The following is a 20,085-nucleotide window of genomic DNA, read 5'->3' on the forward strand; positions in this document are numbered from 1 at the left end:
TACATGTAGGCTTCTTACACGAACTCATAAAGCACAATTCTTGATCCTACAGTGCTAAAGTGATCTGGATTTTTTTCTTTATATTCTTTTCTGAAAAAAAAAACTCCCGAAGCAATAATATGTTACTCAGACAAACTATTTAACACATAAAATGAATTAATAAACCGTTAGCTCATAGTTTGCCCTCATGTAGAGTTACTGTTTTACATTTCTGCAAGTTGAATAAGTTTAGGTAACTTACCATGAGGAAGGAGTTGAGATTCATACGTCTCAGAACAGCGTTCTCCATTTGTGACACCCTGAGGAAGATCCTGAGCAGTTCCTTTTCCTTCTCCAGATTGGACAGCAAGAGAGAAGCTCCACCCTGCAAAGAGAGTAGTTGAGTATCATTTTACTACTTGTGAATCATCACCAGGCCACGGATGTTCGGTACGTCTGTGTTCTCCGCGCGACTACGGCTTCAGGTAGGGCGGGGGGTTTGTGCTGGTAGTTTGCGTTGCAAGCGCACAGTGACAGTCACAACTAATAACAAAGCGGGCACATACAAGTACAGCATACGGACGAGGTAACCGAGTCATGGCGAAGCAATTACATTCAAAGAAGTGCAGGTAAGCGGACGTTTTGAGAACTCACAACATATGTGTTATTAGAAGTGGTGTTATAAAAGTTTAACAATACTACTTTGAATTATAGGTGAATTGTTTCGTGGAGGAATTTGGAGGTGGTGAAATATTTTCTTCGAATGGAGAATTTATAATTTGTAGATTGTGCCGCACACAAACTAGAGGCTGGACATGAGCATTCATTGAAAGACATTGCAACACAAAAAAAACCATAAGGCAAGTGTAGCTTTATTGGAGCAGGAAATAAACAAAAGTTCCATCTACTTCTCTCTCAAGTCGGAAGTCTACATTTTTTCGGGACGTCTGTGAGATGATGGTGGGGGGCCAACATTCCATTCCATAAAGTAGAGAATGTTTTTTTTAAGAACTTCATAGAAAAATATACAGAAAAACAACTTCCTTCCGAATCAACTCTTCGCAAAAACTATCTGCCAGATTGTTATGCAGATGTTTTAAATCAAATAAGGAAAGCGGTAGGAAATAATAAGATTTGGGTTTCTGTGGACGAAACGACTGATGAAACAGGGCGATTTGTAGCACATGTCGTTGTCGGAACATTGAGTCCTGATGGACCTGGTGAAAAGTTTTTGTTAACCGCAGAGGTACTTGATAAAGTGAATCATGCATCCATTGTAACACTATTTGAAAACTCAATGTCTCTTTTATGGCCAGACGGAGTTAAACGTGAAAATATCCTCCTGCTAGTCACCGATAGCGCTGCTTACATGATGAAAGCAGGCAGACAAATAAAATTAAGCTACCCTAACATCTGTCACATGACTTGTCTTGCTCATTGTCTACATCTGTCACATGACTTGTCTTGCTCATTGTCTTCACAGAGTAGCCGAGACTGTGAGGAGTTGCTATCCAGATGTGGATCGGTTCATATCAAATATGAAAAAAAATATTTTTAAAGGCACCTACTAGGTTACAAGTATTTAAAAATATAGCACCAGAAATTCCCTTACCTCCAAAGCCAATCATAACACGTTGGGGTACTTGGTTGGATGCTGCAAGCTACTATGCAAAATACTACGAAAAAATAGTAGACGTGTTAGCAGTGCTCAATAGTGAGGATTGTTCTTCAGTTGCCATAGCTAAAGAGTTAGTGTCGGAACAGCTAAGAGACCACATTATGTATATTGAACAGAAGTTCAAGGATTTGTCAAAATGTATTAAGCTGTTGGAAACAAGTGCCATGGAAATATCGAAGTCTCTTAAAGTAGTACAAGACTTGTCCACAGCCCTAGATCAAGTCAGGGAGGGGCCCACCCAAGCAGTGACACAAAAACTGAAAACAATTGACAAAAATGTTGGATATTCTGATCTTTGCCAAATACGTGATCAGCTAGCAAGTACTGAAAATCAAACACATAATAGTGACAGTGAATACATTCAGTATTTTAAGTTTGCACCCGTCACGTCTTGTGACGTGGAAATAAGTTTTTCGCGCTTAAAATCGGTTCTAACTGACAATCGAAAAAGTTTTCAATTCGAAAACCTTCGAATGTACATAGTCATACACTGTAATAAAATGTACAGAGCACACCATTAAATTCAATGCATTTTCCAAGGTTATTAATAAAATATATGTTGTTCTAGACTGAAGTCACTTTTCAAGCGGATCTGACAGTACCTCCTTTACGGAAGCGGGGTTGGAATGAGTTTATGTTGACATTGAAGTCGGTTACTTACGTACATGCAGCAACACAAGTCTCCAAGATCCGGGCCTTGATCATCACTATTCTTTGGGACTAAAAGAATGAAAAATTACTAGCTTGTATAGGCCTATGACACATTTCTCATTATGCATTTACACAGTTACTAATGAAAGTGCTATTTTATGTAACAGCGTGACATACGATGAATGGGATTTCTCTTTGTAAATTCACAAATTTCCCCTCATTTTAAGACGGTGAAGCTAAAAATTATAATTTTAATTGAAAGAAGTAACAAACTAAAAATTATCTGATTTTATAAGCGTATTTCTTCGTTTGGGATACGAATCAATAATCCAAATCTGAAACGAATTAATAAACTTCACGTGGACGTCTGCTGTATTCTACTTACTCATATCATATGTGTGTACAGAAATATGCACTGCTAGCTATGAGAATATTAAAGATTTTTTTTTTATTAATTTGTCCTACAGAATAATATCTCTAATATTGACAATTAATATTAGAGGAAAAAAATCTGCTCTGTACAGATTACTGTGCACTTTACTGAGGAATCCTGGCCAAACAGTCACTCAGTTGAGTGCGCCCCTTGTATAGTGGCAGTTGACTTGGACATAAAACGTCAACGTATATGCCTAACTTGGAGTCAGGCCATTAAGGGAAACACTGAAGGACGAGAGTTGGGTCCGGTGCTATGGATTGAATTCCGTATAGCTCAGTGGTCAGAGCGCATGGTACGTAGAACCAAGGAGCCGGGTTCGATCCCCGGCGCCGGATCAGATTTTTCTCCTCGAATATTAATTGTCAATATTACAGATATTTTTCTGTAAGACAAATAAATAAATAAATAAATAAATAAAACAATTTTTAATATTCTCCTTGAAACTTTGCTAACATGTAGAGTAGGGTATTAGGAACCATTTACAGAAAAAAAAAAGAAAAATTAATCTTTTCTCCAAAAATGTCATGTTTTCTCTTAAAAAACGTAACTTTGTCTTACTATGAAATTGTTTAATATTCAGTAACAACACGACATAATATATACAACATTATTTTGTGCGAGATCGTGCGTATTTGCTTGGTTTCCGCACAAAACCAATCCGCGGAAAGTCTAAAATTCCACATTCAATATTCCCAACCTAACGCACATAACAATTTCCCTCTTCTTACCGCTTAAGTGACATATTGATTTTACTGCTTTAGGCTTTTAACATATTATTTTTAGAGACGTCCATTATAGTAATAATTATAAATTGGAAACTTAACACTGCAATTTCACCTAAATTGCACTGTTAATTATTGTTTTTAAATATTTGCAAAAATTAAGTAAACTCCAGTGACTCTGAATAACTGCATAAATGTAACAATTAATTTCAATGTGCAGAATTAGATGTCAAAGATATTTTCCATTTCTAAACATCTCCTTGACCGGTAAAATTAAACTTGCCGATGTTATTATTGCAATATGTTATATAAATAATATTGTTAAAATATTAAAACGAAAAATAAATCATTACATAACCTTACTATTTGTTTTAAGTTCGCATTTATAGACTGGGGGGGGGGGGGGAAAGACAGACGTATATCACGGCCTGCTGGAGTATAGTAAACACAGAAAACATTTTAAAGCAACAATGTTGAAGATAGATATTTTTGTTTTGCAAATTTGCCGTCATTGAACAGAAACCAAGATGAAGATTTCATTGCAACTAATTAGAAATTCCTCTTTCAGGTATGTAATAAACGATCTTCGCACAAAATAATGTACGATACACGAGCGGTATGTTTTCTTTCAATTCTCGGAAATTAAAAAAGCTCAACTACGTTTCGCTATTTCAAACTTTTCCTCGAACATGAAAACTTCAACATACCGCTCTTGTAACGCATATTACTATTTAGATACACTAAAATACGCTAGTTATGGGAGTGTACGAAAAGTTATGGGGCACACTGGGTATGCATATAGGCCTACATATATTATAAGTGAAGCAACGTTGCAAATTTTCAGAGCGAATAGCTTATGTTGTATGTAACAAAAAAGTGTAGAATCATATTAGTGGAAAGTTCATAGTTTTCTCAGAAAAAAATGCTTTTTCCAAACTTTTAACACCCACTTATTCGATAACTTTGCGAGTTGGATCGTGATATTTGTGCATATCGATAGAAAATCTAATAAAGAATCATTCATCCTTTTGACATAACCTATTTCAATAGCGTGGACGGTTTTCCTGTAAATTTAATTTAAAAACCACAATTTTCAAGCTACTGAATGGTGCGAACAGATTGCAACGTTGTAGTCAGAGAGGGAGGTACACCTAACGAGACAGACCAGAGTTTGTTGATTTCTTACATCTGTATCACGAGAAGAGTGTGTTAGCGGTGATGTTGCCACACTGCTGAAACATCCAACTTAATTTTCTAATTAACCGTGCATTTAATCACAAAACGTAATAAAGATTTTCTGTTCATTTACGTGCACCCTATCGTCCCTTTCAATCTGCAGGATTATTTCACTTCCACCCTGTATACAAGGTTGTTTCCGGGCTAGTGTTACAAACTTTCAGGGATGATGGGGCAGGGCACATGTATCAATTTGAGATAAGAAACCCTGATCCGGAAATGACCGAGTCGAAAGTTACAAGCAACAACAGTTGTGTGGAAATTAAATAATTTCATTCCTCTGTACACCTTATTTATGTATATTTATCTGTACATCTTACACATACTGTATTCATCTGACGCTGTTTACGTTGTCTACTTACAGTATTCCATTCAGTGCGCTGTCTGAGGGATGGGGACAGGAAACTACACTAAAGCAGCGCAAATAGAGTAATGTATAACGGACATGGTCGGTCCTGATATGCACGTCTGCAGACAGCAGTGTATGTGTACAAGTTGCAGTGTCCAGTCGATCAGTCCTAGTGAAATGGAGAAGTACACGAGGGTGGAATATGCAGACTTGATTTTTGAATACGGATGAGCCAATGGGAAGAGTAGACAAGCTCACAGATTGTATCGGGACAAGTATCCACGTAGGAGACATCCGGCCCACACCATCTTTCCACGACTGTTCCAAAGGTTAAGAGGAGGGCACGTGGTGCCAAATTACAATTCCATTTCCACACAACTATTTTTGCTTATAACTTTCGACTTAGTCATTTCCGGACCATGCTTCCTGATCTCCAATTGAAACATGTGCCCTTCCCCATCATCCCTGAAAGTTTGTAGCACCAGTCCGGAACCACCCTCTATATACAAAGTATGTAAAAAGTTATGCCCGAATTTGAATGCAGCAAGTGTTAAAATTGTTAATCGATAAATATTTAGATGGACGTTTTTTCGTAAGAATAAAAAAATAAATGTAGAAATGCATAAATGTACATAATATTCAATCGGTAATTAAGGGCATTAAAGGAAATGAACTTTAAGATTTATCTTTCCCTCATGGTCCTTCGTTGTTTTGTAAGGCGACCTCATACTATATGGCCTGAAGGTTCCGCTACTTCTGGATATCTAAATTTCATTAAAAATACTAGCAAGTTTGGTGACAAAAGTCCACACCTGTGGAGTAACGGTCAGCGCGTCTGGCCGCGAAACCAGGTGGCCCGGGTTCGATTCCTGGTTACCTGGTTGAGGTTTTTCCGGGGTTTTCCCTCAACCCAATATGAGCAAATGCTGGGTAACTTTCGGTGCTGGACCCCGGACTCAGTTCACCGGCATTATCACTTTCATCTCTTTCAGACGCTAAATAACCAAAGATGTTGATAAAGAGTCGTAAAATAACCCACTAAAAAAATTGGTGACAAAACGGCCCAAAGAGTTCAAATATGGAAAGCCGATTGTTATGCTGTTTACATTACTGTGACCATAATAAATTGTTGTAGAGTGCCAAGTGCTCTATTGTATAGTGAGCAAGTACTTGACTGGGGTTAAGGGAACTGCATCTCACTGAAACTGCACTCAAGAATGTTAATTGGTACAAGAGGCAAGCAGTAGAAGCATATGACCTTTATATTCTTTGTTTATACTGGAAACACGCGAGATGAGTTTTCTAGTGTCGTGGTCCATCGCGTTGAGGTTGAGAAGTTTTTACTGTCTAGTAATAAGACGGCGGAGAAGGGGTGGAGTTGTAAACTATCGAACCCTCACGTCTTTGACCTTACGAAGGGAGGGGAGGACCATTTACATAATGTTACAACCATCCTGTCTCTAGGCTTCCTCGGCTGACGAGCCTTCCTGCGAGCATACCGTAAGATCCATTGCAGCAAAGTATCAGAAAGGCAACTGAGATGTACACAATGAAGAGAATTATAATGCCGGCGTTGATGACAGTAGTCAAGACGGCAACACTATTAACCTTTCATGGTCAGAAACTCTTTGTCGGAGTAGTACGGCCTCCGTGAAGATAATAAAATACTAGTTTTAGCTACTGACGAATATAACCTTCAACATTCATGGACATTCACCTTTCTTCAGACTGCACATATGCACATACCTTAGGTGTACAGCAACTGACAGCTACAGTTAGTTCCAATGTGCGTATATGGTTGATATGTTAAATAATAATAATATTGAACTGCCCCCCATTGAGGTTAGCCCTTACGGACTCAGTATATCCTAAAAAAAATTAATATACATATGTAAACATAGATATTAAATTTTAAAGAAGGGGAACAAAGAAAAGGGCGTGAAAAATTACAATTGCTATTAATGTGGCACCATGTGATTAATTAGGATTTGGCAGGATTTTTTTTAAACAATTATCACAATGTCATCCTCAAAAATGTTGGCAAAGCAAACTACCGTCGAAATTCTTCGAAAAAAGCTGGTATAGTCCCTCGAGCACCTATGAGCAAGCCGAATACCTCAACGTGAATTAAGGCATATTTCAGCTTGAAATAGTTGACTGTAGGCACTTCTTCTCAAGGTGGACCTCAGCTGACTGATGACATTCTACTTCAAAACGTATCGTGGGGTCCACAATGATGCCCTGTTTAGTGTCAGGATTGTACGCTAAAACATCTACTTATTATTATTATTATTATTATTATTATTATTATTATTATTATTATTATTATTATTAGGTTATTTTACGACGCTTTATCAACATCTCAGGTTATTTAGCGTCTGAATGAGATGAAGGTGATAATGCCGGTGAAATGAGTCCCGGAAAAAACCTCAACCAGGTAACTTGCCCCGACCGGGAATCGAACCCGGGCCACCTGGTTTCGCGGCTAGACGCGCTAACCGTTACTTCACAGGTGTGTGGACAAAATATCTACTCGTCTCGTTGACCCATTTTCAGCTAGACAAGAGATTTCTTCTTCTACTGTCAAGCCCTTGTTCCTTAATGCGGCAGCAATTTTGGATCTTATAAGATGATGTCTAGAGTTCCTCAAGAGCAATTCCTGTTCACAGAATCCCAAGACGTGTGCTAAAGTTTCAATCTCCAGGCAGCCATGTCTGCATCGGTTGACTAAACAATTGATTCACGAGACTTAACCTAAAAATGTATTTTGTTTGACTACATGAAGTTATTAGTACTAACTCCGAAAGCTTACTTGACTATAGTCTTGAATTATAACTAGAGCTAGGATTTATATGTAGTATGAGTTAAGAATGACGCCGAGTATAGTTGAATCGATGTGATGCCGGTTAAGAAGGTTTTAAACCTGGTTGACAAGATTCGAAATGCAAGAAAAGTCACAAGGACTAGACAATGCAGCTTTTAAAACCCCCGCTGTTTTGTAAGTGGTGGTTAAGAGGATTAAAGACCATTAGCGCTAATGGAAATACTGAATGACAAGAATGGCAAGTATGAGTGGGGGGCATGGCTTGCATGTTTATAAACTATACCAACTAAAAATATTAGCAATTACTATATACGAATCCTAGCTCTAATTATAACTACTAAGCAACATATAAAATAACTATTATGTATTCATATTAATACTGATATTAATTAATTATTAGTATGTTCAAATTTCATTAGCTTCCAGTAACCGGCTCAGAAATCTAGTACAATTTTAATTTCATGGAACTCCAGTAGCGACAAATATTGTCGATACTTGTCTCAGCTGCCAACATACCAATTACAAAATCGCTACCATTTGTAGTATTTGTGAGTATCGAAATTCGAAACGAATTTGACAAAAGAAAATTCAACCTGCAAACTAGAAAATCACCACACAATTCACTAGCATATGTAGTAATGGGGGGAAAATGGTTAGGTTTCACCCTTAGGGTATGAAGTAAGCTGACCCGGACTATAGATGCGCATCACTTAGCCGAATTCAACGGTACCAAAAACTCAATTTCGACTATTTTCAGAGTTACGAGCATTTGCATCTTAAGCGACACTTTGCGTTTTTATAAACTTTTCTTACACTTATAGTTATCACGTGTAGGTGACAAATACATACCATTTCGAAACGCTGAAAGATTATTGGCAGAGAACTGGCGCCGATTTATTTTGATTGGAGCGGAAAAGGATAGACAGCGCAATATTATAACACAGCCTCAGCATGCCTTAATTAAACACAAAAGAAAAGTGATGCCGTCTGTACAATAAATGAACGCGGTGACTATAGCATTCTAGCATTCTTTCTATTAGGACTTGTAGAGCGGCCAATGATTTTAAAGAGACTATTACACTCTTACTACGTCATACTACTTTTGACCAATAAAACGGTACGAAAGGACGTATTTCAACCAATCATGGATGCTTATCGCACAATTTTATCGCGTCCCTAGCATTTGTTTAATTTTATCGCGTCCCTAGCATTTGTATCTTTGTTTGCCAACATTTGAAACTGCGCTGGTCTGGACGTCAAAAAATATATATATAAAATTACAAACCACTCCAGTCGATGCACAGCAAATATGACTCGCATTGGCATTCAAGAACAAGAATTAATAAAAATCACTGATCATACCTATGTATCTTCTGAAATCCGATTTACAAATAAATGAAGAGCACCATTCGGAAATCCTGAATAAGTTGAATACACCATGTAGGCCTAAATCAACGAGTTCCACTTCTATTACGCACACGTCCAATATAACATCAATTGAACCGCCAACCACATTCAAATTTGAAAATTGTACATTCAATAATTATTCCTTTTAAAATTATTCATGTTTATTTTTTATGTCATCGTCGTTAATTAAAACTTTTCTAATACTTGTATATATTAGGTTATGTTATAGCTTCTGCTATATGATATTATGGATAGTCACGTATCAGAGATTGTTTAATATTAAGATTTATTGAAAATCATCTGTCAAGTGACGTTGATTACTGGGATTCGGATAATTGAAGTGGAATGCAACTGTAGTGGTTTTAATAAAAATTAAACTGAATCAACAAAGCCTTCTTGACTAGTAACATTGCCATCGTGTATAGATCGAGAACTTCTCGACGAGAAGGCATTGCTCACTACTGTCATCTAGCATGCATCTAGCGTAATATTTGTAATGTTGAGATGGTACAATAATACATTTGAAGACAGTTGTATTTTCGTAAGTCAATTAATATTTTATTGTATTGGAGCACTTCGTTACTTCTAATCTTTATATACTTTCTTCTAATCGTGTAATAGTCAATTAAATCCCACTCGAGTTTTGATTTTCTCTAGATAAATCAAAACGTCTAGTGAGATTACTGTTGATAAACTTAAGATGTCAGGTCGATGTTATTGACATGCAGAGTCAATCTGACTATGAATATAAATTCATTCTTGAGTACCGGATCATGCTTCTAAATTTGTACAGTTGCCACCTTTGAAAATTAAAAGCGCAGACAAGTGGCTCATACCATGCTGGATATTTTCACAAATTTGGGCGCTCCCAACATACTTTAAAGAGACAAAGACCGTGAAATCTACAACCACATTATTCAAGAAGTTTGTGCGATGTGGAGCGAATGAGAAACCGAGACATAATAAGTCGCAAAGATCTGTGATGCGCTCAAATCAGGATGTTGAAAACATGCTGACGACTTAGAAACAACCAAATTCCGCACTGGTCTGAGGGTCTGAGGTTTGTTCATGATGAACAAAGCACATCATGAGGACGTAAATTGTAGCGCATTTATTTATTGTGGCGTATGACATCTATGGGGTAATACTGCACCACCAAGGCGGATGGTAGTCGCTGATTATTACAGCAATTTCCAGCAACAATATCTTCCTCCAACTTTAAGGAGAAAGCGATGGCAACTTCTGGAAAGTACCCCTAATCATCCTTCATGACAATGCAAGGAGTCATACTGCTATAGGTTATCTCGTGAAATCAAATGCATGTTACACCACAGCTTACAGTAAGAACCTTATGGTGTGGATAAGGAAGCTAGCTAGCTGCAAGTAGAAGCGAAGCGAGAGAAGGAAGCTTCTCAGTCCACTTTCTACTTTCCTTCAGGCGAAGGTGGGTTTCATAACGAATAGCCGATCGTCTGCGTCGCTAGCGTTGGGAAGTATTGGAACATCCGTTATACTAATCTGATATGAGTCCATGCGATTATGATCTCTTCCCCAAACTGAAGAATCCACTTAGAGAGAAGCATTACAACACAAGAGATGCCATTATTCATGCTGTAGCGTGGCCACTTCGGGACATCAACAGATATGGACGCGCCGATGATGTCCGATGCCTTCTACGAATGTGGCAGAAGATGGTAAACATGGGAGGGGCAGGAATGTAAAGAGTGTTTCCTCTGACAATTACGCTTTTACTACGTCATACTACTTTTAACCAATAAAACCAATTTTATCCCTAGCATTTTGTTTCTTTGTTTGCCAACATTTCAAACTGCACTGGTCTGGACGTCAAAAAAAAAAAAAAAAAAAAAAAAAAAAAAAAAAAAAAAAAAAAAAAAAATTACAAACCACTCCAGTCGATGCACAGCAGTTTAAAATATGACTCGCATTAGCATTCAAGAACAAGAATTAATAAAGATCACTGGTCAGCTATGCTTCTTCCCTGAAACCCTATTTACAAATAAATGAAGAGCACCATTCGGAAAACCTGAATAAGTTGAGGAATACACTATGTACATCAACGAGTTCCACTTCTTTTACGCACATGTCCAATATAACATCAACTGAACTACCAATCACTAAAACATTCAAATTTGAAAATTGTACTTTCAATAACTGTTCCTTTTAAAATTATTCATGTTTATTTTTTATTTCATCACTGTTAATTAAAGCTTTTCTTGTTTAGCCTATTTCATCATCCCTAATTAAAATTTTTCTAACACTTCTTTATATTATTTAGGTTATGTTATAGCTTCTGCTATATGATATTAAGGATAGTCATGGTATCAGATATCGCTTAATATTAAGATTTATTGAAAATCATCTGTCAAGTGACGTTTATTACTGGGATCCGGATAATTGAAGTGGACTGTAACTGTTTTAATAAAAATGAAACTGAATCAACAAAGCCTTCTTGACTAGTAACCGTCCACAGAGTTCAATGAAGATTCCATAGTTGACACAACTGATAACAAGAAAAAAAACTAATCATAACACACTACTGCCATCTAGAGTAATATTTGTGATATTGAGATGGTACAATAATATATTGAAGACAGTTGTACTTTCGTAAGTCAATATTTTATTGTAGTATTGGAATACTTCGTTACTTCTAATCTTTATATACTTTCTTCTAATCGTGTAATAGTCAATTAAATCCTACTCGAGTTTTGATTTTCTCTAGATAAATCAAAACCTCTAGTGAGATTACTGTTGATAATAATGCTATTTCAAAATTATAGCACTGTTGCCAATATGTTTTACTCAACTCTCGTAGTAGTGTTCTTCTAAACGCGTCCCTATACCCGAATTATAGAACATAACTAGTGCACTTCGATTAAATTTCCATAATCAAAAATTCTGTGCCTCTTACCTGTCGCGTGCAGTAGGACTCGAAGGCGTGGAGCATGGGAGCGGCCTCTAGGAACAGCTTTCCGATGTTGACGGTGAGGAGATCCTCGTCCCCCTGCTCCAGGGCGATCTCCATGTTGTCACGCAGCTTCTCCGCCAGGGCACCGTTGTGCTCCAAGAGATCCTCCACGTTGAGGAAGATGGCGGAAAGCTGCTCCGGGCTCAGCAGACCTGCCACCAACATCGGTCTGTAGAACTCCTCCATGATAATCTGCAGATCGCGGCCATACTTGACCTCTGTCTCCACGATCTCCGCGATGATCTCCTTCCGTTCTGCTCTCTTCTTACCGCACTTCCGGCAAACCAGAGGCGCGAACATAACGCCGCTGTCGGTAACCTGATCAACAAAGTATCAACAGAACTTACCGACTCAACACCAACTATTGTTGCTGGCGAAACTCTTGTGACCTATCACTTTATTCAAGAACTCAGATAATGGCTTTTACGAGCTTGAATTGGAAAGTAATAATATTAATATAAAGTTAAAACTGGATTACTAAGGTCCCTGAGACAAATAACTTTATATAAAATATATCTTTATGCTCGACCATGCCGAAATGTAGTAATTATACACCTGGTAGAAGCTCTTTAATGGACCTCATTGAAGTACACCTATTCATTAAAGTTCAGGTGTTCCACCAATCAGAAAGCAACATTGTAGCAATATGAAAGCGCAAGTATCGATTATTCTCGGATATGCAATCGAAAGACAACTAGCGAAACGTCACGGAGGCTGGAAATCCAATACTGTCGCAGAAGGTTATGTTCTGTTACTATAATAATAATTAGCGTTAATTGTAAATAATATTCAAATGAATTCAATTTGTCATCTCGTTTTTCAATGTCTAATTCAATTTCAAGGTTATATCAAGATTAATGTTTATTTTACTCCCTAGATTATATCAAGGCCAATGTAGACATTCGTTTCTCGGAAAAAATCAATACTTTCGCGTCTGCGCACATCTCACAATTTACGAGATATTGCACAAGGTCAGTTCCGCTCGCCAGTCAGATAAGAATAACATGAATACTTATGAATAATTTCAAGTTAGAAATATGGTCGAGCATAAAAAGTCGTATGAAACTTGCCTATAATAGTAATTAAGACGCTCGTATGAAAATTATGAAAATCGCTTGCGCTCGTTTCATAAACATACTCGCGTCTTAATTACTACCATTATAGGCTCGTTGCATAATGTACTATTAACGCCACCCTATTAATTCTTGTTAAGGACACCAGATTTTGGTAGTGCACTACTGTAGCCTGCATTCGCTTGCTATGTAGTGATGAAATGAGTTACTAGCTGTCCGCTGACATTTACGAGTGATATGATATTCCAGCAATTTGCTGTTGTGTGTTGATAGTGAAAGGTACACCAAGAGGCAATATTTTATTTTGTGTGTTGAGCAAATAATAACTATATTAAACTATACATTTTCGTGATCCTTAAACATTTTTTTTATGCAGAGGAAGTAATTGCTATCTACAACATTTGAAAATATTAGAGAAACAGGCGTGTAATGTTATCAAGTACTCAGTAGCGCTTTAACGCCACGTGGCGTTAAAGGCCTACAATAAAATTTTAGGTTATGTTAGTACGGTACTCATTTGTTTAACGGTAGTCTTTAGTTTTTTAATAGTAGGCTACTTTCATTGCTTTTATATTCATATTGTGTGAGGTATGTACATGATTAGTGTGGAAGTGTCAGGAAAAACACTAACATTTCAACTTACAAATGTCTAGAACGTGCACAGTGATTATATTGATTCAATTGCTTATGAGACTCTTAATTTTTTTGTTTACTTGTGGGAAAACATTCATATTTAACTAAGATTAATGTTTTTGTATTTCTAACTTTCTACTCTTTCTCTTGTATCTTTTTTTTTTTAAAGTAAGGAGTTACCGGAAAACAAATTTTTCTAACCCAGCTTCAGATCAAGAATATTTCATTAGTATTGAGTGATTTGTACCTTTTATTAACGTAAACTCAAATTTAGTCATTTAGTTCAATTTGTGTTGCTTAGGAAAAATAATTGATCAATAATTATAAGTGTATAGGCTACTAGAAAATAGGTAGCGTTAATTGGGAAATCTGTTCCTAATAACGCCAGTGCACAAAGTTTTCCTATTTGAGTTGTAATTCTTGTCCAGTATATAATATCACCATTTTCATTGTGCGATTTTATAAATATAAGATTAAAGATTCTATGTTATATTTTTTTTGTTTATACATAATTTATTTTCCAGAGCAACAGTGATCTAAGTGTTAATTATTTTTATTTTAGTAGGTTATTTTACGACGCTTTATCAACATCTAAGGTTATTTAGCGTCTGAATGAGATGAAGGTGATAATGCCGGTGAAATGAGTCCGGGGTCCAACACCGAAAGTTACCCAGCATTTGCTCATATAGGGTTGAGGGAAAACCCCGGAAAAAACTTCAACCAGGTAACTTGCCCCGACCGGGAATCGAACCCGGGCCACCTGGCTTCGCGGCCAGACGCTCTGACCCTAAGTGTTAAGGTGGCGTTATTTGGTACGTGTACCTCACAATGAAATGTCTAAAATGATCACTTTTATTAAAAAGCAAGAAAGAAGTATATTTCTTCGACATTCATTAGTTCAAGTACTCCATCAAGTTCTAGTAAAGAAACAAGTGAATATTTTTTCGACGTGTGCCGGTTTCATGCTGATAGCATGCACGATCGCAACGACAAAGGCCCAAAGGTAATGACTACCGTTATGTTTCCTGAATCAACGTTTCATGTCTAGATAAAATTAACAGGCATAATGTCACCAGGGGTATTGTAAGTACAAGTCTGCAGTACACATTTTTCTACTACCAATAAACAAAACACTTTGGAGTGAAAAAGCTAGTACCGATAGCTACTTAAAATTTCATAAATAGAAATTGTTGTCTTCAGCATTCCGTAATAGAAATCAATCATATCCTTTCAACAACTAGAGGATGTAGAAATCCTCTGCAGTGTTCTGCAACTTCTCTTCGTTACACAAAGCAATGTATGTTCTTCTCTTCAGTAAAAGTCCAGAAATTAACTCAAAAGGAAAGTGCAGAACCACAAACTACACCCACAGAAGAAATGAAAAGGAAGACACGTACGAAGACAATACATGAAGGACGTCAGTGGTCCGAAATTACCCAAAAGGAAAACGTAAATCAGAAAGATGTGTCTTTGTTTAATTCTAAATTGAACTACATGAGAGGAATTTATAATGAAAAGGAAAAGAAAATCCTGAAGGAAGGGAAAAAATGTTAAATAAGTATAAAATCATGAAACAACTGAAAGTAATTATGGAATAACGGACTCATCGAAGATTTTTAAACTCAAAGATTTATAGGCATCGCGTAATGATCGTAATGGAGTTTTCAGCAGCAAGAAAGAAGCCCACTAACGAATATATTAAAATGCATAAAATGTATTAACTCTTCCATAAAACATTCGTTTAGCTGCAGTAGTTGCAAATACATTTTATAATTTAAAATTTATTTCACACAAATATCAGATTCATATTCCAGTTCTATTGGTCATTGAACTGCGTGTCACAGATAGAATTACATTAGTCTTTCTGAATAACTGCGACTTCAATTTGTTTCTGATTAAATGCATGTTGTTAACTTCAAAGTAGTGATTTTTGTTATTCATTGTAATTTGATACTGATGACAGTAGTTTCCATCAACGATAATAGTAATGGTATTCATTTATTAACATCATAATGCTAAATTTAGTCGTATATTTTCAGTCTATTTATGGAGAAATACAATTCCATCTGATTGAGGTTCTGGCTGAAATATAGGCTACATCTATTATCAGACAGTACATCTCACTTGACGATATGTGTCAGAGGAAGAACAATTTTATTGTCTGTATGCATCTAAAGTCTGACTAGTGTAATATGTAGTTAATCGGCTATGTATACAATGGAAGGGGAAAGAAACTGGCCATCCTAACCCATTATCTCCTGGCTTAGTTGCCTCATAAGTGGTGTCTTCTTGCTATCACTTGTGAGGTTCAGACCTGTCTTCCGACAGTTGACTAAACAATAACAAACAATACAAATATACATATACAGTATCAGTCTTACTAATAAAAACTCTATATACAGACGTTTAACTGTCTTATACTTATGCAAAGAGTAGCTCGTTTAACTGTTAACACAGCTACGTCATAGTTTCGTCATTACTTCGTTACGAAAGGTAATAGTATATCTGAGGTTCTCTATTGCATCCGATAGAGCGCTCTAGTGTGCTGTGTTAAAGTAGGCCTATCGATAGTACAACTGGCTCTGATCGATTACCACACTATATTTTGGTCAAAGAGTACAAGCTAAAGCAATATTATTCTACTTATTCTGTGTTCTTTGGTGTGTTCTTCTATGGTTACAAGGCATCCATCATCATAAAATGACAGTCGATACGAACAGCTGTTAGTGGGGCGGCCATTTTTTCTCTATATACAACGCTTAAACAAGGGGTTTCATGTATATAACTACTGCAAAGCAATTCCCATTGTATAGTTACAGACTGTACATCCATCGCTTATGCATGGTTTATTAGTAACGTTTTCTGTCTCAACGCTGCATAAGTCTCGTATAAAAATTATACACGGTTTATTAGTAAGACCGTATATGTGTACTAAAGTAGAATAATTGGCCATCATAAGCAGAACACATCCATTACTAGTCGATGATCTAGCATAGTAGGCTGAACGCGGGTAAAATCTACGATGAGTAATGTTTCGATGAGGACTGGCGGGGGCATAGTTGCGCCCCACGGTCAGGTAAGATGCAGTAGATAAAAAAGGGTCCCTATTTTGTGGGCATAGTTGCGCCCCGTTCCCATCAGGTAGAGAAAAGGGGCATGGCATAGTTGCGCCCCGAAGAAATAAATAGAGAAAATGACACTATGGAAATTCGAGCCTCGTAATCAACCAACCTTACTGATTTCTTATTCGATTTAATATTTACTAAAATGAACACCATGAAGTTGGCAGTACTTTATTAACTGTTTTTCTACTGTTCATGCCGTGATTATCGATAGCCTACCGTAAAAATGAACACCATGAAGTTGGCAGTACTTTATTAACTGTTTTTCTACTGTTCATACAGTGATTATCGATAGCCTACCGTAAAAATGAACACCATGAAGTTGGCACTACTTTACTAATTGACATATTCAAATGAGTGAGCCGTTGGAATATGGGGCCTTAGCAGTCTTGACATTTTATTAGTGATTTTCACACCGTCTGTGACGTATATTGAGGTTAATTTAAAATGAATGTTAAGTTTAGTGAAAATGGTAAAGAGTTGACAATTCACAATGGTTCCAAGTTTCAGTTTTCGAAACCTTGTACCGTAGGGTTAAGATATCGGTGTGCAAATAAAAAATGCAGTTCATTTATTGTGTGTGATCGATAAAAAAATGTATTATTTTAAACAGCAAGATTGATCATATGCTAGGCCTACCTGATTTCAATGCAGCTACCATTATAATATTTTAAGTAATTTATTTATTTTGTGTACTATGTCCATCGGAGCGCAACTATGCCATGTCCATTCTACTATCTGACTTCTTCGGGGCGCAACTATGCCATGTCCATTCTACTACCTGATTTCTTCGGGGCGCAACTATGCCATGCCTAGGCCTCCCGATTGACCGCGGGGCACAACTATGCCATACCGGGATTAGGACGCCATGTTTTTCATCGCTTTTGAAATTCCCTTTGTAACCATGAAATGTGACTTGATTACATTCGGTTGATGGCGGAATTTTGAAAAGTTAGTGTCGTATGTAAAGGTAATTAGAAACCGAAAAATGTGACAAACCTTGAAACGGCGAATAAAATAACTAATTAGCAATGTGTATTTACCAATTATTTCCTTGGTTTATAGAACTGTTTTCTTTTTACTAGGATTTTTCTACAATATAGTAATTACCTTCCCCAAAGAAATTTTGCTCCTTCAGAAATTGCTGTTCTCACCATCTTCTATAGTAAGATCTCTTCTAGTCATACTCCTTCTGACGTCATCCATCCATTGTTCTTTTGGTTTTCCTCTTTTTCTCCTTCCCTCCCCAGTCCACTCCAGCATCATTTTCGGTATTCTTCCATTTTTTATCCTCTTCACGTGTCCAATAATCTTCTATCTTCAATTACTTCAACAACGTTCTTTTTTCTTCGCACCAATGACTTATTAATGAGGACTTTTTTTATTAAAAATGTCCGTACTCCAAACATCTGAGTTCAACATGCCAATTAGTTCCCATTCTTCACTTTTTTTTCAATTTCAGGTACACTCTTCCCATTAGCTTCTAAAATTGGCCCCAAATATTTAGATTTATTTACATTTTAATTTATTCTGTTTTAATCTCTAGCTTTTCTTCATCTTCCATCTTCAAGATTAGATATTCGATTTTCTTATAATTTAAATTTGGCCCCAATATTTATACAATTTTACTAGTTTCCTCATGCATCTTCAATGTCCTGAATAATTATGACTTGGTCATTTGCAAATTTTAGTTGATGTAAAAATATTCTTGGATCCGGAATCAATTCCTAACACAAGCATCAATATCTTTTTTATTAATTTTTTTAAGTAATGGTGACATAGCCTACAATATCCTTTTAACAATTTCTTTGTCGTATCAGATTCTCTGGATAAACGATTTCCGATTTTAATTTGATGTTTTTTCTTGAATATATTGATCTCAGAAGTCCTATTGTATCTTCATTCATCGATGCTTCTGTTAAGGCTGGCCATAATAATTTCTTGGAAAAGCTAGGTAAATAATAACCAATCCTTCGATTCTCCCTTGTATTCTTTCAGAACTAGTCTCAATGTAAAAATAAAAGCCAGTGCTTCGACTTTTCTTTTAATTTTTCCAGAAATAGTCTTAAGGTAAAAATATGAGCTGTAAAAGATTTTCCAGCTATAAAGCCATTTTTTTCTCTGTATTACGGTGTCCATCTTCTAAACGCTGTTATCATTATGGTAAAAGTTTTCATTATGGGATTCATTACAAAAAAATTCCTCGATAATTCTGGCGAAATTTTTATCTCTTTTTATATATTGAACTGATATGTCCTAATTTAATCTCTTTCTGCATTTCTTGTCCTTGTAAGATCTGATAATTGAAAGCTTGTCAGGAATTTTATTAATTTAGTTCCTCCGTACTTTAACATTTCAAAATGAATGGACCAGTTGCTTTGTCATTCACAGCCTCTTCAACAGTTCGCATCTTATGTCATTGTAAGTAAGTCGTCATCTTCTTTAAACTCTGGTCTTTCATCATTTAATAGACTCTTATAATATTCTTCCCATTGATTGAGAGGTAAGTTATCTGTTAAATATATGTTTGCTTTCTGCATTCTTTTCAATTCCCTGAGAACTGATTGTTTAAAACCATATTAACAATTGAGGGGCTTAGAACAAAAAGCAGGTAAGTGACAGAAACCTAGTTTTGAGGAAAATGCAGTTAAAGTTCTACATGCAATGGAATATTATACACTATCTTGGTGAAATGATGCCCATATAGCAGCACTGCACAGTGTGATCATTTCCCTGATTTTATCCCAAAGAAACATCCTTTTGGGCTATCACAACACGCACTTACCTCATTTTTTTTTTAATAATGTCACTTACCTGCTTTTTGTTCTAAGCCCCTCAATTTACTTACGCACATACATTTCCCCATTGTCAATTTTTGCTCTTCTCACTTCCTTTAAGACTATATTCTTTCGATCAATATGTCTTTTCCCACCATCTTCTGGTTTTGTACTTAACCATCTTTGATAGGCTACTCTTTCCGCTTATCCTC

At 36.4% G+C, this 20,085-nt stretch overlaps 1 protein-coding gene across 1 annotated transcript in view; it reads right to left on the reverse strand.

Moving 5' to 3' along the window:
* The window catches only part of RhoGEF64C (Rho guanine nucleotide exchange factor at 64C), a 599,366-nt gene that overhangs the window by 57,225 nt on the left and 522,056 nt on the right, over positions 1-20,085 (reverse strand). The window contains exons 6-7 of the mRNA XM_069841434.1: positions 12,212-12,586; positions 242-364 (exon numbers count right to left, since the gene is read on the reverse strand). Of these exons, the coding sequence (XP_069697535.1) occupies positions 242-364; positions 12,212-12,586 (498 nt within the window). The remainder of the gene's footprint in view (positions 1-241; positions 365-12,211; positions 12,587-20,085) is intronic.

The sequence above is a fragment of the Periplaneta americana genome, chromosome 12 (assembly GCF_040183065.1).
Source record: "Periplaneta americana isolate PAMFEO1 chromosome 12, P.americana_PAMFEO1_priV1, whole genome shotgun sequence".
Lineage (NCBI taxonomy): Eukaryota > Metazoa > Arthropoda > Insecta > Blattodea > Blattidae > Periplaneta > Periplaneta americana.